The 23,123-nt window shown below is 38.7% G+C and overlaps 1 protein-coding gene across 4 annotated transcripts in view; it reads right to left on the bottom strand.

The window, feature by feature from the left end:
- The window catches only part of LOC119869192 (ankyrin repeat domain-containing protein 26-like), a 105,893-nt gene that overhangs the window by 34,563 nt on the left and 48,207 nt on the right, over nucleotides 1-23,123 (bottom strand). For 3 of the 4 annotated variants that reach the window (XM_038589317.1, XM_038589319.1, XM_038589315.1), the window contains 4 exons: nucleotides 16,464-16,570; nucleotides 12,592-12,662; nucleotides 9,544-9,577; nucleotides 727-796 (listed from right to left, as the gene is read on the bottom strand). In XM_038589317.1, coding sequence (XP_038445245.1) covers nucleotides 727-796; nucleotides 9,544-9,577; nucleotides 12,592-12,662; nucleotides 16,464-16,570 — 282 coding nt within the window. The remainder of the gene's footprint in view (nucleotides 1-726; nucleotides 797-9,543; nucleotides 9,578-12,591; nucleotides 12,663-16,463; nucleotides 16,571-23,123) is intronic. The other variant, XM_038589316.1, reaches the window with a different exon arrangement.

Raw genomic sequence — 23,123 nt, forward strand, 5'->3', positions numbered from 1 at the left:
ATCTGAACGGGTACAGCCACCCTGGAAAACTGTGTGGAGTTTCCTCAAAGAGTTAACAATAGAACTGCCCTATGACCCAGCAATTGCACTTCTGAGGATTTACCCAAAGCTACAGATGCAGTGAAATGCAGGACACCTGCACCCCAATATTTATAGCAGCAATGTCCACAATAGCCAAACTGTGGAAGGAGCCTCGGTGCCCATCGAAAGATGAATGGATAAAGAAGATGTGGTCTATGTATACCATGGAATATTACTCAGCCATTAGAAATGACAAACACCCACCATTTGCTTTGACGTGGATGGAACTGGAGGGTATTATGCTGAGCAAAATAAGTCAATTTGAGAAGGACAAACATTATATGTTCTCATTCATTTGGGGAATATAAGAATTGGTGAAAGGGAACATAGGGAGAGGAGAAAAAATGAGTGAAAATATCAGTGAGAGTGACAGAATATGAGAGACACCTAACTCTGGGAAATGAATAAGGGGTAGTGGAAAGGGAGGTGGGGGGGGTTGTGGTGACTGGGTGATGGGCACTGAGGGGGTCACTTGGCAGGATGAGCATTGGGTGTTATGCTAAATGTTGGCAAATTGAACTCCAATAAAAAAAAGTTAAAAAAACATAAAATGACAAGAGGCAAGCCACTTTATATTTTAAGAGTAAATAATACACAACACTAAACTCAGAGCAGGAAAATTAATTTTACAAGAGAGTACTTTACCTTGGTACCAGAACTTAAGTCCTCATGTTTTGAAGGCCTTGAATCATCAGTATCAGCTTTGCAGGTACGACTTTACAGCAAAAATAGAAAACAAAGACAAGTTCATTTCTTTAAAAAGAAAAATCGAGTCAAAGTCAGTTGTTTATTAATGAAGTTTCTTGACATACGAAAATTTAGCCTCGTTTTGGTTAAGCTTTTATTTTTAATTCTAGTATCCTTAACATACAGTGTTACATTAGTTTCATATATACAATATAATGATTTGGTAATTCCATACATCACCCAGTGCTCATCATGACTAGTGCATTCCTTAATTCCCATCTCCTATTTCACCCATTCCCCTACCAACATCCCCCCTGGTAACCATCAGTTTGTTCTCTATAGCAGTCTTCTTCTTGGTAAATCTGTCTTTTCTGTCTCCTTCGCTCATTTTTATTTTGTTTCTTACATGTTACTTAGGAGTGAAATCATATTTGTCTTTCTCTGACTTACACTGCTTAGCGTAATACGCTCTAGCTCTCACCATGCAAATGACAAGATGTCATTCTTTTCAATGGCTGAACAATATTCCATTGTGTGTGTGTGTGTGTATATATATATATGTGTGTGTGTGTGTGTGTGTGTATATATATATATATATACACACACACCACTTTTTATTCACTAATCCATCAACATGCACACTTAGGCTGATGATTGCAAATAATGCTGTAGTAAAAACATGAGTGCATGTATCCCTTTGAATTGGTGTGTTTGTCATATCTGGGTAAATACGCAGGAGTGCAACTCTTGGATTGTTAGTTTTGTTTTTAACTTTTTGAGGAACCGCCATACGGTTTCCCATGGTGGCTGTCCCAGTTTGCACTTCCACCAAAAGTGCAACAGGGTTCCTTTTTCTCCACATCCTCAACTACACTTGTTTCTTGTGGTTTTGATTTTAGCCATTCTGACAGGTGTGCAGCGCTATCTCATTGTAGTTTTGATTTGCATTTCCCTGATGACGTGTGATGCTGATCATCTTTTTATATATCTGTTGGCCAACTGGACATCTTCTTTGGAAAAATGTCTGATATATTCTGATCATTCTTGACCTGGATTGTGTTTTGGGTGTTGAGATGTATCAGTTCTTTAGATTCTTACACTAACCTTTATCAGATATGTCATATGCAAATGTCTTCTCCCATTCTGTAAGGTTGCCTTTTAGTTTTGTGGATTGATTCCTTCACTGCAAAAGCTTTTGATTTTGATGTAGCCCCAACAGTTTATTTTGCTTTTATTGCTCTTGCCTCAGGAGACATAAAAAAAGAAAAACCTGGCTACAGCTAATACCAGAGAGATCATTGCCTGTGCTCTCTTCAAGGATAAAATGGTTTCATGTGATATATTTATATCTTTAAACCATTTTGAATTTATTTTTGTAAATGGTGAAAGAAAGTGGTCCTGTTTCAATCTTTTATATACCCATTCAGTTTTCCTAGCATCATTTATTGAAGGAGACTGCCTTTTCAAACCATTGGATATTCTTTCTTGCTTTGTCAAAGATTAATTAGCCATATCATTATAGTTTATTTCTGGATTTTCTATACTATTCTACTGATATTTGTATCCATTTAATGCCAATACTATGCCGTTTTGATTACTACAGCTTTGTAATATAACTTGAAATCTAGCATAGAGATATCTCCAGTTATGTTTTTCTTTTTCCAATATTGCTTTGGCTATTTGAGGTCTTCAGTGGTTCCATATAAATTTAGTGTTGTTTGCTCTAGTTCTGTGAAACATGTCGATGGATTTTAGTAGGCATTGCATTAAATTTGTAGATTGCTTTGGGTCCTATACACAGTTTAACAATAGGTGCTCTTCCAATCTATGAGATGGAATTCTTTCCACGTCTTTGTGTCATCCTCAATTGCTTTCACCAATGTTTTCAGAATACAGGTCTTTCAAAATTTGGCCTCTGTGTTATTTTTTTAACATGTTATTTATTTATTTATTTATTTATTTATTTATTTATTTATTTGAGAGAGAGAGAGAGAGAGTGTGTGTGTGTGCACAGTAGGCAGAGAGGCAGGTGGAGGGAGGGGAAAGAAGCAGGGCCCCTGCTGAGCAGAGAGCCTTATATGTGGCTCTATCCCAGTACCCTGACATCATGACCCAAGCCAAAGGCAGTCGCTTAACCGACTGAGCCAGCCAGGCGCCCCTTGGCCTCTGTTTTTAAAAAGGGTTTAGTTATCTATTTTGCTTTCACCTCTCCTAACCTGTGAAATGCCCAGTAAAGGCCCAGTTTTAGTTCCCATAACTAAGTGTGACAGGTGAGGAATTCTCTGAAATGTCTGACAGCTAACTGGACAAAAGTTAACCACCATGAATTATCACCTTCCACCTGTCAGAATGGCTAGAATCAAAAACACACACTAAAAAATATTGGTGAGGATGCAGAGACTAAGGAATACTCGTGAGCTGGTGATGAGGATAGAAATTGGGGCAGCCACTGTAAAAAACAAAATGGAGTTTCCTTGAAGAAGTACCCATAGAAATACCACATGATCCAGTAATCCACTACTGGGTACTTACTTACCCCCCAAAAAAGAAAACACTAATTTGAAAAGACATATGTACCCCAATGTTTACTGCAGCATTATTTACAACAGCCAAGATATGAAAGTAACCCATGTCCATCAACAGATGTATAACACACACACACACACACACACACACAGAGCAATATTACTCAGCCATAAAAAAGAATGAAACCTTACCATTTGCAACAATGTGGATTACCTGGAGGGTATTAAGCCAAGTGAAATAAGTCAGAGCAAAATAGACAAATACTGTATGATTTCACTTATATGTAGAATCAAAAAAGCAGAACAAATGAACAAACAACCAAAAAGCAGAACCAGACCCATAAGTACAGAGAATTCTGTATTGCCAGAAGGGAAGTGGGTGGGGGACAGACAAAAATGGGTGAAGGGAAGTGGGAGGTTCAGCATTCCAGGTATAGTAAGTCACAGGGATAAAAGTACAGCATAGGGAATATAGTCAATAGAATTGTAAGAGCAATATGCAGTAACACATGGTAGCTACACTTGTGGTAAGCATGGGGTAACAACATAGACCTGCTGAATCACTATGTTGTACACATGAAACCAACATAACGGTGTGTCAACTATACTTAAATTTTGAAAAGGAACTATCTACAGATGTTAAAGAACAAATTTATATGTTATTACTTGGAATACTATTCCCGAAGAGATTAAAAGATTAAAAATTATAAAATCCAAGTTTCACAAGTCCTGCCTTATTTACGTCCACATAAACTAGCAAGACCTTAAAAATCATCAAGGGCACTCAGATACCCAAGAAGAGAGACTGCTATACAAATAGTCCTGATATCTGTGCCTCTATTTACCCACACACTGCCTAATATTTTCTTTTTGTGAGCTACCACTCCTGGATCACTCCTCTGCAGGGCTCAGTGGCACTCTCCAACGTTTAAGTCTTTAGCCTGCCAAGGCACAGATTCCCAAAACAAGGAAAGGCTCAAATGACCAAGAATAGGAGCCATTTCCTGCTCCTGGAGAACCAGCTAAATGGAGTCTGAGTCATCCATGCAGTCATCTCAATGTAGGCACCTTACCAACTACCCAAATGAAGCTCCGTTATTGATCTGACAGCTAGTCCTACCCCACCAAACCCTACACATACATGGGAAGGGCATCAGAGAATTACGAAAAGAGGTGAAGCGATCACAAGACCGTGACCTTGGGCCATACATTTACATAGTTCAGAATCTCCATTCCCCCCATTATTTGAAAGGATCTAACCCGCCTTCTGTAAGGTGGGGTAGAAGTCGATGATGTCCCATTCCTATTTGCTGTAAATACTCTTGCCAGTGGCTCAACTGATTTTAATGTTTCTCAACAGAAACTCTGAAGTAGGGCAGCCGGATAGCCCAGCGGTTTAGTGCCACCTTCAGCCCAGGGCATGATCCTGGAGACCCAGGTTTGAGTCCCAAGTCAGGCTCCCTGCATGGAGCCTGCTTCTCCCTCTGCTTGTATCTCTGCCTCTCTCTCTCTCTCTCTCTCTCTCTCTCTGTCTCATGAATAAATAAAATCTTTTTTTAAAGGAAAAGAAACCCTGAAGTATGCTAGTTCCTTCAATTAAACCAACAAAAAGAGGGATCCCTGGGTGGCGCAGCGCTTTAGTGTCTGCCTTTGGCCCAGGGTGCGATCCTGGAGACCGGGATCGAATCCCATGTTGGGCTCCCGGTGCATGGAGCCTGCTTCTCCCTCTGCCTGTGTCTCTGCCTCTCTCTCTCTCTCTCTCTCTGTGTGTGACTATCATAAATAAATAAAAATTAAAATAAATAAATAAATAAATAAATAAATAAATAAATAAATAAACCAACAAAAAGAAATGCTGCTCAGGACTCTCTTGAACGCTCTATTTTATTTTATATTATTTTATTTTATTTTATTTTTATTTATTTATTTTTTTTATTTTTTATTTTTTTATTGGTGTTCAATTTACTAACATACAGAATAACACCCAGTGCCCGTCACCCATTCACTCCCACCCCCCGCCCTCCTCCCCTTCTACCACCCCTAGTTCGTTTCCCAGAGTTAGCAGTCTTTATGTTCTGTCTCCCTTTCTGATATTTCCCACACATTTCTTCTCCCTTCCCTTATTTTCCCTTTCACTATTATTTATATTCCCCAAATGAATGAGAACATATAATGTTTGTCCTTCTCCGACTGACTTACTTCACTCAGCATAATACCCTCCAGTTCCATCCACGTTGAAGCAAATGGTGGGTATTTGTCATTTCTAATAGCTGAGTAATATTCCATTGTATACATAAACCACATCTTCTTTATCCATTCATCTTTCGTTGGACACCGAGGCTCCTTCCACAGTTTGGCTATCGTGGCCATTGCTGCTAGAAACATCGGGGTGCAGGTGTCCCAGCGTTTCATTGCATTTGTATCTTTGGGGTAAATCCCCAACAGTGCAATTGCTGGGTCGTAGGGCAGGTATATTTTTAACTGTTTGAGGAACCTCCACACAGTTTTCCACAGTGGCTGCACCAGTTCACATTCCCACCAACAGTGTAAGAGGGTTCCCTTTTCTCCACATCCTCTCCAACATTTGTTGTTTCCTGCCTTGTTAATTTTTCCCATTCTCACTGGTGTGAGGTGGTATCTCATTGTGGTTTTGATTTGTATTTCCCTGATGGCAAGTGATGCAGAGCATTTTCTCATGTGCATGTTGGCCATGTCTATGTCTTCTTCTGTGAGATTTCTGTTCATGTCTTTTGCCCATTTCATGATTGGATTGTTTGTTTCTTTGGTGTTGAGTTTAATAAGTTCTTTATAGATCTTGGAAACTAGCCCTTTATCTGATATGTCATTTGCAAATATCTTCTCCCATTCTGTAGGTTGTCTTTGAGTTTTGTTGACTGTATCCTTTGCTGTGCAAAAGCTTCTTATCTTGATGAAGTCCCAATAGTTCATTTTTGCTTTTGTTTCTTTTGCCTTCGTGGATGTATCTTGCAAGAAGTTACTATGGCCGAGTTCAAAAAGGGTGTTGCCTGTGTTCTTCTCTAGGATTTTGATGGAATCTTGTCTCACATTTAGATCTTTCATCCATTTTGAGTTTATCTTTGTGTATGGTGAAAGAGAGTGGTCTAGTTTCATTCTTCTGCATGTGGATGTCCAATTTTCCCAGCACCATTTATTGAAGAGACTGTCTTTCTTCCAATGGATAGTCTTTCCTCCTTTATCGAATATTAGTTGCCCATAAAGTTCAGGGTCCACTTCTGGATTCTCTATTCTGTTCCACTGATCTATGTGTCTGTTTTTGTGCCAGTACCACACTGTCTTGATGACCACAGCTTTGTAGTACAACCTGAAATCTGGCATTGTGATGCCCCCAGATATGGTTTTCTTTTTTAAAATTCCCCTGGCTATTCGGGGTCTTTTCTGATTCCACACAAATCTTAAAATAATTTGTTCTAACTCTCTGAAGAAAGTCCATGGTATTTTGATAGGGATTGCATTAAACGTGTATATTGCCCTGGGTAACATTGACATTTTCACAATATTAATTCTGCCAATCCATGAGCATGGAATATTTTTCCATCTCTTTGTGTCTTCCTCAATTTCTTTCAGAAGTGTTCTATAGTTTTGAGGGTATAGATCCTTTACATCTTTGGTGAGGTTTATTCCTAGGTATCTTATGCTTTTGGGTGCAATTGTAAATTAATAAGATAGATAAACCATTAGCCAGCCTTATTAAAAAGAAGAGAGAGAAGACTCAAATTAATAAAATCATGAATGAGAAAGGAGAGATCACTACCAACACCAAGGAAATACAAACGATTTTAAAAACCTATTATGAACAGCTATACGCCAATAAATTAGGCAATCTAGAAGAAATGGACGCATTCCTGGAAAGCCACAAACTACCAAAACTGGAACAGGAAGAAATAGAAAACCTGAACAGGCCAATAACCAGGGAGGAAATTGAAGCAGTCATCAAAAACCTCCCAAGACACAAGAGTCCAGGGCCAGATGGCTTCCCAGGAGAATTTTATCAAACGTTTAAAGAAGAAATCATACCTATTCTCCTAAAGCTGTTTGGAAAGATAGAAAGAGATGGAGTACTTCCAAATTCGTTCTATGAAGCCAGCATCACCTTAATTCCAAAGCCAGACAAAGACCCCGCCAAAAAGGAGAATTACAGACCAATATCCCTGATGAACATGGATGCAAAAATTCTCAACAAGATACTGGCCAATAGGATCCAAGAGTACATTAAGAAAATTATTCACCATGACCAAGTAGGATTTATCCCTGGGACACAAGGCTGGTTCAACACCCGTAAAACAATCAATGTGATTCATCATATCAGCAAGAGAAAAACCAAGAACCATATGATCCTCTCATTGGATGCAGAGAAAGCATTTGACAAAATACAGCATCCATTCCTGATCAAAACTCTTCAGAGTGTAGGGATAGAGGGAACATTCCTCGACATCTTAAAAGCCATCTATGAAAAGCCCACAGCAAATATCATTCTCAATGGGGAAGCACTGGGAGCCTTTCCCCTAAGATCAGGAACAAGACAGGGATGTCCACTCTCACCACTGCTATTCAACATAGTACTGGAAGTCCTAGCCTCAGCAATCAGACAACAAAAAGACATTAAAGGCATTCAAATTGGCAAAGAAGAAGTCAAACTCTCCCTCTTCGCCGATGACATGATACTCTACATAGAAAACCCAAAAGTCTCCACCCCAAGATTGCTAGAACTCATACAGCAATTCGGTAGCGTGGCAGGATACAAAATCAATGCCCAGAAGTCAGTGGCATTTCTATACACTAACAATGAGACTGAAGAAAGAGAAATTAAGGAGTCAATCCTATTTTATTTTTTTTTGAACGCTCTATTTTAATATGCTTTTATAAACAACAACCAATATCTTGTGTTCTTTCTTTGTGTAATTGACCTTTGTCTATCTTGTCATAAACTCCAATATTCTGTCATCATTTCTAAAACTCTTTTTCCTATTCAACCCAGTGTGGTTCTTCTTGAAACATGCCCTCTCCTGCTAATTCCCGTCTCATGTACACTAGACCCACTCCCTATCTTTATATTATTAAATCAAAGATGAGAGAAAAGGGAAAAAATCTAAATTTAAATCTCATTTCTGTCAGTTATCAAATTCAAGTAAGTCACTTTAATCCCTTTTCAGTTTCAAATTCTCCACTTCAACAACCACTTGGTAAGGATGTTAAACATGGGTTACAGCATCAGAGAGTATTTTGATTAACACATCTCTAAGATTCTTTAAAACCCTGAAATTCTATCTGCTTTTCATTTTGTCTTTAGAAAAATGGAGAATCCTTAGCTGCAGAAATGATAAAAAGTAATGGAATAAAAGAAACAGCAAGAAAATTGGAGAAGAAAGTTTAAAAAAATCAAGAAAAGAGTATAGAAAGGACATGGAGAAAAGCAAAAAAGTCTACAAAAAAAGAAAAAGCTTCACAGAACTTATCAAGGGTGCCAGCCTAAAGGGAAAATTAGACTGAGAAGTCAGTAAATAGACAACTGTTTAGAAATACCCTCTAAATAGATGATAAATTTAATTAACGTTACATGGTCTATACCTAGATTACATATCCTTCACTTTCAGAAAAATCATTCATCTCAAGGAGAGCAGACGTCACTATATCTAAGAGCTTGCCTGATTAGGGCTTGCTTATGTAAAAGCTATGGTACTGTGGCCATAGGTAACTGAGATCCACTCCAAAATCTTTGACAGTAAAAACAAGAAACTAGTTACCACTGCAATAATTACCTCTAGCTATCACTAGTTGTGTCAAATATATTAGGAAAATGCTTGGACTTGCCTGGTTCTTAAGAAAACTCCAAATCAGAGTTAACATGTAATGAAATTTGACAATCTGGGATGATCTAAGATCTGTATCTTAATTCCAGTGCTGCTGAGGGGCAAAACATGTATGTGGGAGCCACGCAGGCTAACATTCAAATCATGGGTCTGCTACTCATTAACTATGGAATCCTGGGTCAGTTTATCCATCTCCCTGAACTACAGCTGACTAGTTAATAAAAAGTAGGCTATAACAGCACAGCTCCTTGGTGAAACTATTGCAATGACTAATAAGTAATAAGTAAGACGTATTAAGCACATAATACAGTGTCTAGCCCAGAAGACAACACTCAACAAATCCTTTCCTCTCCACTTCCTTGGTTAACACATCATTTTAAAAAAATCCATAAAAGTCCTACCTGCTTAAAGAGACTTCTTCAGACTTCTTAGCCACTAGTAAAGAAAGCAGGAAAATACATTTTAAGTCAACAATAGAAAAATACAGAATATTAAAACTGTAAGACAGATGATGACTTGTTCAAAAGTATTCCTTTGGGACCACACCTGGAAACCACACTACAGTGGATATTAATTGTACTATTGGTAGGCAGTTAATGCATTAAGAAATCTCATTTTCTCCTCTATATTTACCAATGCAAGAAAGAATTCTAGTTATCAGGATGTGGTACATACAAGTGGATGTTTCTAATGACCATTATTGTAACCAAACCAAACCCTATGAGACGGACAGGAAATGGTATCATTAGCAGAATCATTATCATAAAGTGACAATGGCAAACTTAAATAGCATGATTTTCCTGGACTTCCACTACTAGGAGCAGTTAAAACAGACTATACATATTTAGCTGGAACACAACGGAACCTCTCCAGCTCCTCAGTAGAGACTGCTAAGTTCAGGATGAAATGCCTCATCACAAAGTTCGGCTCGGCTCCGGTCACAATCTTGGGGTCCTGGGTGGAGACCCTCAGGGAGTCTGCTTTTCTCTCTCCCTCTGTCCTTCCACCTCGCTTGTGCTATCTTTCAAATAAATAAATAAACTCTTCTCAAAACCTTTTCTAGAGAAAGACATAAGGCCTAGAAAAAGAACATTTTATTTTTTTTTATTTTTTTAAAATATTTTTTTCTTTATTTATGATAGTCACACACACAGAGAGAGAGAGAGAGAGAGGCAGAGGGAGAAGCAGGCTCCATGCACCGGGAGCCCGACGTGGGATTCGATCCCGGGTCTCCAGGATCGCGCCCTGGGCCAAAGGCAGGCGCCAAACCGCTGCGCCACCCAGGGATCCCAAGAACAACATTTTAAATGGAATGAATTGAGCCTCCTGACTTGTTCAGTAGAGAGGGCTGAAAATTTCAAAATGGACTGATACTTGGCTAAGGAAATAAAAGCTTCCTTTGTCTTCCAGTATCTTTAACTTGGTATTCTTCAATCTATCCTCCACACGAGACGCCTGCAAACTATGGCCACAGGCCAAATCCAACCTGCCATCTGGTTCTGTAAATAAAGTTGTAATGGAGCACAGTCACATCTATTTCAATACATATTGCTATGGCTACTTTCACACGACAATGGCAGAGTGTGAGACCCCAGGGCCTAAAATATTCACTATCTGGCCCTTTTAAGAAAAGCCTGGTGATCCCCATTTTATGCCATAACCAAAGGGCCCTAATTCAAATCTAATCTGATTACTCTTCTATTTCAAATTCTCCTATCAATCCCTGCTGGCTCCCTCCCCAACAGCCATTCCATATTCTTCATTCTTGCTGGAGAACCACAGCTTTATTTGGATATTTAGTGTCCCAATACACAAAGAATGTGGTCTCGCCCCAGCTGCAAAAGGAGAAAGGATTATTCTAAGCTAATCACAGTACCTGACTTACCAGTGACTGGTTTAGGAACAAGCAAGTCATGTTACCTAGCCTATAAAATGTTAGGGGAAGTTTACTGCAAGCTGCTGAGTTTTCTTCCTATATAAAAGAAACACAAAGACAAACACAGTTCTTCTGGTCATGGATATTGTCATGTGAAAATATGCCTGAAGCTGTTGCTAATTAGCCAAGCAGGAAAAGAGACAGGGACTCCTGGGTGACTCAGCGGTTGAGTGTCTGCCTTTGGCTGAGGCTCTGATCCCCGACTTCCCGGATCAAGTCCCATGTTGGGCTCCCTGCCTGGAGCCTGCTTCTCCCTCTGCCTATATCTCTGCCTCTCTCTCTCTCTGTCTCTCATGAATAAATAAATTAAAATCTTAAAAAAAAAACACAACACAAAGACAGCTCTATTCTATTATGAGCACCTTGAAAGACCAAAACTCTATTCCATCTTTGCTTCCTATAACTTGCAAAACCAAAGCCAACCTAAAGAATTTCTGTGATAGAGATCCACTAAGTTAAAGGTTTCTTCCTACATTTCAGACCATGCAACACACTAGGTGCCACCTCTGGGGAGCAACGGTAACATCTTTGTGACTGCGAACATTTTTGTGCTTTTATTATAATTTGTTGAGCCCAAGTTGCCCTTTTTGAATATTTATTATGATCATCTTTTGACTAATAACAGAGTATCTTATTTCCAAAGAACTACAGTATTATGCAACAAACAGGAGAGAACATTGTTCTAATGAAGTCAACATATCACATTCTGACTTAAGAGAAGTGAAGTCACTAATAGTGAGATTGTGTTGATGCAACAGCATCTAAAATAACCTGTGCTCCTCAACAGGCTTCCATAGGATAGGTCATCACCTAAAAAATCAAGCAATCTCATTGGTCTTTCTGCACACTAGCTAAGTTTTGCAGTTCTTATTGTTTGCCATTTGTGTAAAGGACCAGCAAGGTACTGCAGAGTTCCAGTTTTAAGGATAATGAGACAAATCACGCTATAATAATATTTACTAAATGAAATCCACTTGTAAAAGTCAAAATACCATTTGTATAACCAGTAATTTTTATAACATGTTTATAGAGGAAACATAAAACATACTAACTTGAAAATCTTTTTTCCTTATTTACACAAAGCTATCCCATAGGATTTTAAGTCTCATAACTAATGAGGGCACCTGGATGGCTCACTGGTTGAGGTTGTGATCCCAGGTTCTGGGATTGAGTCCTACATCAGGCATCCGTATGGAGCCTGCTTCTCCCTCTGCCTCTCTCTTTGCCTCTCTCTGTGTGTCTCTGAGGAATAAAGAAATAAATTCTAAAAAATACTAAGATAACGAATTTATTTTCAGACAATACTGCCTCATATTTTAAATTACCAAAAAGAACTTCTCAAATTCTGAATCCTAGACTATTAAGAAAGAAATTAAGAAACCAAACACCCATGCAATTTACACATCCGATTTGTTTTGTTTTGTTTTCATTGCTTTTTCATGATCAAAACTGCCTTACTCTGACTTCATCTATGTTAGGACCACCATAAGTAATTCACTCTAAAAAATCATACCTAGATCATGATTCTGTGAAGAATTTTCAGGTTTCATTTCTTCTTCATGTTCAGAAATTAGTTGGTCACTGCTACGTATAAGAAAGAGTGATAAACAATGAGACTTTTTTAATACTGATATGAAAAATATTTACCAGATATATCAAATTCTTAAGATTTTTCAAAGAATATCAGGGTTAACATCAAAACTTAAATTACCCGAATAGGTACTTCAAATTTGTTAGTTCTAAAAACTTTTATCAAGTATGTAATTATAATTAAAGGAGAAACAAAAGTAAGGTGAACCAGTCATGAGTTGAAGGCATTTTGCTCAGTAAACTAAGAGTTAGCCTGCCATAATGGAAAGTGTCTCAAATCCCAAAGTCCCAGCTCTAAAACCAGCAGCTTTTTGTTCTTAGACCAGCCACTTCTCTTCCACTCAAAGTCTTTCTCTATAAAACAGGAATCTTACCATCTTATATTACAAGGCTGTTAGGAGGATTTAATGAGGTATTATACCCAAAACGTGGTCTCTCAGGCAAGGTGATGCCCACAACTCTGGGAAGGGCAATATGAGACCTTCCATGACCTAATAAAAAAGGTATTCCACAGGAGTTAAAGCAAGCTTGGGGGGCAGCCCGGGTGGCTCAGTGGTTTAGCATGGCCTTCAGCCCAGGGCATGATCCTGGAGACCCAGGATCGAGTCCCATGTCGGGCTCCCTGCATGGAGCCTGCTTCTCCCTCTGCCTGTGTCTCTGCCTCTCTCTCTCTCCTCTCTGTGTATTCTCATGAATAAATAAAAATAAAATCTTAAAAAAATTAAAAAAATAAAGCAGGCTTCGGGTACAGATGTAGGAACAAAGGGGAAGGAAAGTCCAGTCTCTTCTTGTAGTATTATTTGAACTCCTTTAATAGTTTAGAATGGTCCTAACTAAAGTCTGCTAGCAGAAAAGACAAACAAAATCCTCGAAGGTTAATTCATCATGAAGGTCTGGGCTAATATATGGTTTCCACGTAAGGTTTTTGAGTGTGAAGGGAAGGGTGTATGGGGCTAAAGCCAGAAGGCCCAGCTGCCAGAACAGCATGCCGGTGGCTTTGGAATAGCAGCTGAGCATATAAGCATATGTAATAAACAAAAAAGGGTTGTAAGTTTGAATTCTAAGTGTGGATCACCATGAGGACTGACGAATGAGGATCAGCAAGGGCATCCTATGAGCAAAAGTCAATCATGACTGGACTGCAGAACCAGTTTCAACAGCAATGTTGCAGGAACAGAATCAAAGGAAACCACAGAATGATGAGCATGTCCTTTTTTCCATCCAAAAGGCTTATGAAAGAGGACTGTCTCTCTGGTCTTAGGGAAACCCTTAGGTTCTCGGGAAATTCAAGGGGGAAAGTATAGGCGATAACCCACAAGGAAAAGTATAAAGTTTTCTATGAAACTGAACATCTTAGGACACAATAGTTAGTCAAAACAGACGTTGAGGTGGGTAGTTCAGTCAGTTAACCATCTGCCTTTGGTTCAGGTATGGCCTCAAGGATCCAGCCCTGTGTTGGGCTCCCAGCTCAGCAGAGTGTCGGCTTCTCCCTCTCCCTCCACCCCTCCGCCTCACTTGTGCTTGCTCTCATTAATAAATAAGTAAGTAAATAAATAAATAAATAAATAAATAAATAAATAAATAAAATCTTTTTAAGAAGCACCCAGGTATAACATTATGTGAACCCCATGCAGAAGGGTTATAGTTGGAATGAAACAGATACAGTGAGGATCCCTAAGGATAAAGGTCTCAAGAGTCCTGACATAAAGAACCCTGCACCCATTGCTACTTCTAACTAGTCTAGCCTTTTGCTTGGTTTCTGGGTGATGATAGGCTCTAACTCACTGCCACCCCAAAGTGCTGAATCAAATTATACCTTCTCAGCTGTTACCTAGGAAGTAACACTATTTTACTATATTTTAAACCTCAGTTGAGAAATATCTAGCATGTTTTAAGTTATTTTCATTTTTGAAAAAAGATTTTACTTATTTATTCATGAGAGACACACACATACAGAGAGAGAGAGAGAGAGAGAGAGAGAGAGAGAGAGAGAGGAGGCAGAGACATCAGCAGAGGGAGAACCAGACTCCTCACAGGGAGCCAGACGTGGGACTCGATCCCCAGGCCCCGGGATCATGCCCTGTGCCCACGGCAGACACTCAACCGCTGAGCCGCCCAGGTATCCTAGTAATAACTAGCATTTTAATGTAAACTTACATATTAATACTATTAATAATAGCATATTCTTCTGCAGTCCATCCATATACATCTTAGGAAAACCTTCCTAAAGAGAAGACTGACTATATTTCATGGTTCATCTTTTACAGCATATTTTACAGCAAGCATAAGGGCTATTCTAAAATAACAGAGAGATAACTTCATCCTTAAGAACTCAGAGTATTTAAGCACCTAATCTGATATACTTCATCAGGGTAATATCTCACATGTTGCTACAGAATTGACCACTAACATGTCCAAGTGTTCATTTTTGTAAATTAACCCCACGGCTAAAATGAAGGGACAAAAAAGAAGTCTCTGGTTCCACTTGGGTATCATAGTAGAAGTTGCTAATTTAAAACCCTCTGATGAACAAGAAACTATGCCGAGGTCACTGATCTGAATAGGTGAAGGGTTTTTTAAAAAAAATTCCCCATTTTGTGACATCTGGGTGGCTCAGCGGTTGAGTGTCTGCCTTTGGCTCAGGGCGTGATCCTGGAGTTCCGGATCCTGCTTCTCCCTCTGCCAGTGTCTCTGCCTCTCTTTGTGTGTCTCTCATGAATAAATAAATAAAATCATTTTAAAAATCCCCATTTCTTCCTTAAACTGGTACAGTGTACCTCCAAACCACCTGGAGGCCAGGTCGGTATAAAAGCTATCTGTAGGCTTAAAACAGTAATATTCACACTAATGATAAGAAAACAGTCATAGTTGCAGTTAGTGATGTTAAGTTAAACATGTGGTAGGCACTAAATCACATGATTATATATATATATATATATATATATATATATATATATATATATATATATATATAATTATTTACACACAACCACCCTTGAAGGATATATTATTATCCTCCTTTTCATATCAGGATATGTATCTGGTGATGGTAAGTAATGTTTCTAAGGTCACATACCCAGCAAGGAGGCAAGCTAACAATTAAACCTAGTCTTCTGTGAATCTAAAGTCCATCTCTTTTCTCTTTATCACTCACCTATGATTTATCCTCATTAAAGGAAGAGTCTATTCACCTAAGGTTCTCTTTCATCCTTCAATCCATTCCAATTAAAAATGAAAATGATAAAACATACTGGACATGAAAAAGTATAAAAACTGATGAACCCAGAGTATCTGCTAATGGTAACCACTTCGGGATCATCTAACAACATCAGTATTCTTCAACAAAAAGTAATAAAGCAAAGTGTCATCCAAAAAAACAAAACAACTCCTACTTATGCTTATTGTATATCTTTTAAAGTATGAAATAGAATCTTAAAAAATATTAATAAAAGAGTTCAGATATCCAGAATTGTGCCATAAAGTAAACTACAAGTTGGGAGTCCCCATTATAAAACTAATAATATTAATATGAAACCCTTTTAATATAAAATCCGATGGCAAAAAAACTATTGCAAATGACATCAATCAATATTACAAAGAAATATGAATTCTGCTATACACTGTTCATGTTGGCCTGTCAGAAAAATTGCTTTCTACCTAAGAGATGACATCCTGACATTTTTCACTATATGACTATAACTTAATCATCTTAAGATAAAATTTATGACATGAGAAATTGTTACCACTCAAGACAAAATAGTAAGGTTTAAAAAACAAAACAAAAAAATACTCTACCTTTTAACCGTATCCCCTGAAAGTAGACGTGCTCCTTTTCCTACTAAAAATTTCACCATTTGCTCTTTGTTTTCATTTAGAGCAACTAAAACTGGTGTGAGGCCATCCTGTAAAAGTGAAAAAAACAACTTATAATTTATAAAATTACATATTTGCATGCTAAATTTTAAAATTTCTATACATTCTGCTAAACTTAAAACATATACTGTAGAAAGTAAAATAAAATTAGCCCCTTCCTTCTCACCACTCTGTGTTTTCACCACCTGCTCCTTCTTTTTAAAAGACTGCTTTCTCAGGGAGCCTGGGTGGCTCAGTTGGTCAAGCATCTGCCTTCAGCTCATGAGCTCAGGTCATGATCCCAGGGTCTCAGGATGGAGCCCTACCTTGGGCTCCCTCTGCAGCAAGGAGTCAGCTTCTCCCTCTCCCTCTGCCCCTCCCCTCCACTCGTGCTCTCTCTCCTGCTTGTTTGCTCTCTGTCTCTCTCAAAAACATAAAATCCTTTTAAAAAGTAAAATTAAAAAAAAATAGACCTCCACTACCTCTTCATAGATTACCTGAAGTCATTCTACAAACTCGCTTCAAACATTGCCTGGCTCCAAGAATCTTTGCTTCTCTCACATAATATACCATGGTACACTCTATTCCACACCATCTAAACCAAGAGCTTCTCGAAGGCAGGGGTGATTTTTTTAATCTCTGTATCTCCACTCTCTAAAACATAGTAGTGAATATTTAAAATATTGTTATTGATTTTAATGGATATCTCTGGAATAGTGTTTTTTCAATTATATTCCAAAGAATACATAATTTGCAAGAAGGAAGACACTGTGCCCCAAAAGAAAGATTCAATGATCATCTATGTTTGTGAAATACTCAAAACTGCACTATACATGTAGCACAAATGAACTCCATTTACATTTGCTTATCCCCATTTGACAATTCCTTTTTTTTTTTTGTAGCAAACATTAATACTTGAGAAATAAGAGTTCTCAGGGATATAGCTTTAAGAACTTTCCAATAAAGGCGAGGGTTTTCTCCAGGTTGTACAAACTTGCTTGATTCTCTTCTATCAATGGTATGGGATCCCAGATGTCAACACAAAACACTGAGTCACTAAGGAGTCACTAAGGAGATGGACTCTGAATGAAAAGAGCTAGGTTTCAGGGTAGCTGGGTTGCGTAGCCAGTTGAGTGACCCTTGGTTTTGTCTCAGGGTGGTGGGATCCAGCCCCACCTTGGATTCTGGGCTCCCCTGGCACTCAGCACCAAGTCTGTTTAAGATACTCTCTCCCTCTTCCCCTCACCCAACCCCCCAAGACTGTGCATGTACAAGCTGTCTCTCTAAAATACGTAAATAAAGCTTAGTAGAAATCAAAAATAGAAAAAGAATAAATAAATAAATAAAAGAAATAAGCTTCAACTGAACATTGAATGCTTAATACTAAGTAGTTCGTGGTTGGGAAACCTGAGTGGCTTAGAGGTTGAGCTCCTGCCCTCAGCCCAGGGTGTGTTCCTGGAGTCCCAGGTTCAAGTCCCACATCTGGCTCCCGGCATGGAGCTTGCTTCTCTCTCTGCCTGTGTCTCTGCCTCTCTCTCAGTGTCTTTCATGAATAAATCAATAAAATATTTTTTAAAAAAATAAATAGTCCTTGGTCAAGGAGGGCACAAATGATGAGATGAGCGCTGGGTGTTATACTTTATTGTGGCAAACTGAATTAAAATAAAATTATAAATAAATAAATAAATAAATAAATAAATAAATAAATAAATATCCTTGGACTTAGTCCTATTATACAATGATAAAGCTTTATCTTAACTGTTAGAAAGCTCAGTATGAGATTTTTCTCATTTTTATCTTTTTGATTAAATTCAATTAAATAACATATAGTGTATTATTAGTTTCAGAGGTAAAAGGTTGTGATTCAGCAGTCTTATGTAACACCCAGTGCTCATTCCATCATGTGCCCTCTGTAATGTCCATCACCCAGTTACCCCAAACACCCATACCAACCACTCCAAGGACACTCAGGTTGGTTCTTATGATTAAGAGTCTCTTATGGTGTGTCTCCCTCACTCTGTCTTGTTTTACTTTTTCTTCTCTTCCCCTCTGATACTCTGTTTTGTTTCTAACATCTACATAATGAATATGACCATATGATAACTGTCTTCCTCTGACTGACATAGGATATTATGCTACGTGAAATAAGTATGAGATTTGGTCTCAATTATATTAATTCTGGGACCCGTAAGGCATATCCACTTCTAAAAATCCTCTTAGTATTCCAGTTTCTACTGTGATTACTATTTATAATTATTTTGTATTTTAGGCAAAGTGTAAATCAGAAATAAAAATATAACAGCTTATCAATAAAAATAGGAATACTGGAGGAGCACTGTGTTTTTATAGATTGGTAAAATGAATTTAAATGAAAAATCTTAATAACAAAAAAATTCTAATACTGGCTTACATAGATTATTTTTAGCACAATCAATACTAAATAATTTAATATTCTCTGCAATATGCATAATATATCCAAATAAAATGGATTAACCTCATAGGACTGCAGATATTCCAAAAGGAACACGAATACAGTACATTTAAAGAAAAAATGGTTTTCAAAAAAAAAAAACAACTTTTAAATTTTAACTTGGAAAATTCATCCTGAGGTACCGGGTGACTCAGTGGTTTAGCATGGTGACCCGGGATCCTGGGATCGAGCCCACATCAGGGTCCCCATAGAGAACCTGCTTCCCCCTGTGCCTAGCTCTCTGCCTCTCTCTGTGTGTCTCTCATCAATTACTGAATAAAGTAATGAAAAAAAAAAGGAGACAAAGAAACAGAAAATTCAATCCCAATCCTAAGAAATTAACATAAAATACAAAATATATATTATAAATTAATATGGAGTGTCTTGAAATCTTGAAATCTTTGTCAACATATACCATAAAACAGTAATTGTAAACTCAATGGTTATGGAGGCAAAGCAGGTGACACGAGTCAGTGAAGAACCTAGGCGGGGACACGAGCAAACTGGAGACACACGCCTCCTATAAAGGGACAGCCTCTGCACAGCATACCAAACAGCAGCATGGGCTCAAGGTACCAGAAGTGATCTGTAAGAAAAGCTCAAAATCCAGAGTTCTACATGCGTGCCATAATTTTAAATGTTAGCTCAACTGACAGTGGAAACTAAATACATCCGGGGGCCACATTTAGTCTATAGCCTACTTGTGTTTTTCTATTTGCTGTGACTGTTTCCAATGGCCGTGCATAAAACAAATACTTGGACATCAAACCTTTCCTAAAGCATCAGGATCACGTTTTACCAACAAATTAGGCCCCACCTTCTAAGGAAAATTGCTGTGAAGACTCATTAACACCTACTGTCAGAATTTTCCAATGCTTGTTTCAACTACAATCTATTTGTATTTACTTCCCTCACATTGCTAACCGAACAGACAGGAGTTCAGAGGAATGCTGAAGCAAAGTTATTAAAACAATTACCATCTGTATTGTCACTAACTACATGCTGAATGTTTAACACAGTAGTGATTATGCACTATGCCAGGGCCCTATGAATTTGAAAGACATCCTAAGATAGTCTATCGCACAGCTTCAACTAAAAAGAAGGTTCACGGATTTCTACTGCTGCAATTGGGAAAACCCTGCTTGTAATAATCAGAATGGTAGCAAAACACGTAAAATCTTTAAAGGGTCAGACTCTACTTATTAAAAGACTACTCATAAAGACTTCCCATCTGGGTGCCGGTGAATGACTGATAGCTGGAAGAAAAGGTAATTATTTTTCAAGCCAACAGAGATGACCAATAATTTTCATCTGTAATTCTCAAAGAGATACAGACAGATGAAAGGCTAATGTTGGAGAGAGTGGAAGGAAGTAGCCAGTATCCAACTTCAGTTAAATCTCTTCCAGAGATTTAATATTTTTACATCTCTAAATTTGTATATGTATACCTACCCATTCAGTAGTTCTTAGCCAAGAGTTGTATCAGAATCTCAAAACCCTATTTCCAAATTTCTGCGTACACACGTTATTGGATTCACTCCGTCGAAATCTTCACGGGACAGTTTAGGCTTGTAAATTCTTTTAAAGTTCCCTAGTTGACTGTGATTCACCAGCACAAGTCTAGCTGAGAACTAGTACAGTACACAACCATGCCAGTCTCCTCTTTCACCTATGTGGCCAATTCTCCCTATCACTTGAGGATTCAGCCAAAAACAGAAATGAGTCACTTATCAAACCTGCATTCAATTTCCATGGCTAGAGGTAGAACAAGGACTAGTAAACTCAAAATGCAACTTGATTCCATTATTTACACACTCCTTACGTCCTTCCCATCAAGACATTCTAGATTTGCAAGCAGAGTTTAGACTCGTATCTAAGTGGCTATAGCTGCAAAATACTATACTGTGTTCTTTCCTCTTCTTGTCCACTTTTTTTTTTAAGATTTTTATTGATTTATTCATGAGAGATGAGAGAGAGAGAGAGAGAGAGAGAGAGAGAGACAGGCAGAGACACAGGCAGAGGGAGAAGCAGGCTCCTCCATTCAAGGAGTGCCATGTGGGACTCGATTCGGGAGACCACGGGATCATGCCCTGAGCCGAAGGCATATGCTCAATCACTGAGTCACACAGGCGTCCCTTTTCGTGCCCATTCAACCACCAGTTTACTGCCAATCTGATGTCCTTAGAGTCCTCCTAGAATTGATCTCTATATAAATTTACAACACACTCACTGGTTCGTGAGTAAGAATTACTATCCCTGAAAATTGAAGACTCCTTACCTAAACATAAACACTGAAGAAAAACAAACACAATCCAAAAACCTTGTCTTGATATTTCCCCTCACTTGCCAAATGTCTAAATCACTCTGCATGTTCCTGACTGCTTTCTCCTTTGCCCCTCTTTTGTCCCTCTTAAGTCAAGGCTGATAAAAGACAAGCTCTGACCGTGTTAATCAATCACTTTTTGATCAAATAGGAACTTCTCAACAGCAGCAAGATTTGATATTGTAAAATACACTTGTTTTGTGTTTTAAGACAAAGCCTATTTCCAAGGCAAATTTTGCTTTCCTCTGTTGTTTGACACTAAATAAGAAAACAAACTGGGTGAGAAAACATTTTTGAAAATAAAGTTTCAGAACACATTCTGTGTTCTCAAAAATATTTGCCATAAATACATAAAAGAAACCTGTATTCTCTAATGCTTCTTTAGAGGTATCATTATTTAGGGGCAACTGAGTGGCTCAGTCCGTTGAGCATCTGACTCTTGGTCTTAACTCAGGTGATGATCAGAGTTATAAGATCCAGCGCTGCGCCAGGCTCAGCACAAAGTCTACTTCAGATTCTTACTCTCTTTCTTTTCCCTCTGCCCCCACAACATCCCCTGCTTGTAGATGCTCGCTCACTTCCTCAAAAATAAATAAAATCTCACGGCTGAGTAATACTCCATTGCGGACATATACCACAGATTACTCAACAATTAGAAACAAAAATACCCACCATCTGCTTCAACATGGATGCAACTGGAGGGTATTATGCTGAGTGAAGTAAGGCAATCGGAGAAGGACAAACATTATATGGTCTCATTCATATGGGGAATAGAAAAGAGTGAAAGGGAATAAAGGGGAAAGCAGAGAAAATGAGTGGGAAATATCAGTGAGGGGGACAGAACATGAGAGTCTCCTAACTCTGGGAACCAAACAAGGGATGGTGGAAAGGGAGGTGGGTGGGGGGTTGGGGTGACTGGGTGATGGGCACCAAGGGGGGGGCACTTGACGGGATGAGCACTGGGTGCTGTGCTCTTTGTTGGCAAACTGAACTCCAACTAAAAAAATTTTGAAAAAGAAAAAACTAAAAGATAAAATAAGTACATAAACCCCAGAGTGAGGTGAAAAAATAAATAAATAAAAAAGCTTAATTAAAAAAAGGAAGGCAGGAAGGAAGAAGTATTATGGTAAGCCTGGGGGGCTCAGTGGGTCAAGCATCTCTCTCTGGTTATGGTCACGATCCCACTCCTGACATCAAGCCCCATGCATCAGGCTACCTGGCTCAGTGGGAAGGCCGTTTCTTTCCCTACCTCTGCCTTTCCTCCCTACTCTTGTTTGCTCTCTCTCATATAAATACAATCTTCAAAAATAAAAAGTGTTGTTATTTAAAGCAAAAGCTTAGACAGTTATTTCAAAATATTTTCATCCAGGAAATGTTTGAGCTTCCAAATATGAAAAATCGACCCTATCTATGGCACACAACAGTGTTTCTGCAAGGGCAGCGACTGAAGGTAATGCATGTCAAAGAAAACACAGGGAGACTGGCAAGTGTGGTCATCACCAGCTCCCCATGCACACCTACCACCCCACTGAGGAAATACATAGGCTGAGCAGGAGCTACTCTCTGGAATGGGAGGCCTCACCGTGGTACATGGCTGGCAGAGTGGCTACCAGCACAAGCAGATACCACCTGTAGGATGTCATGACCTGATCCCCCTGCTCTCATCTTCTGAACCTTAGGGCCTAGAGTGCCCAAGGCCTATTACAACCTGCTGCTTTCTCCTCCCATTTACATTCACCCAAGCTACTCCTCTGGGTCACGGTCTCCTACTCATCCCCAGAAGCATCCATTTCCTAAGCCCCTGCACACC

Source organism: Canis lupus, unplaced genomic scaffold (genome assembly GCF_011100685.1).
Source record: "Canis lupus familiaris isolate Mischka breed German Shepherd unplaced genomic scaffold, alternate assembly UU_Cfam_GSD_1.0 chrUn_S1875H2072, whole genome shotgun sequence".
NCBI lineage: Eukaryota > Metazoa > Chordata > Mammalia > Carnivora > Canidae > Canis > Canis lupus.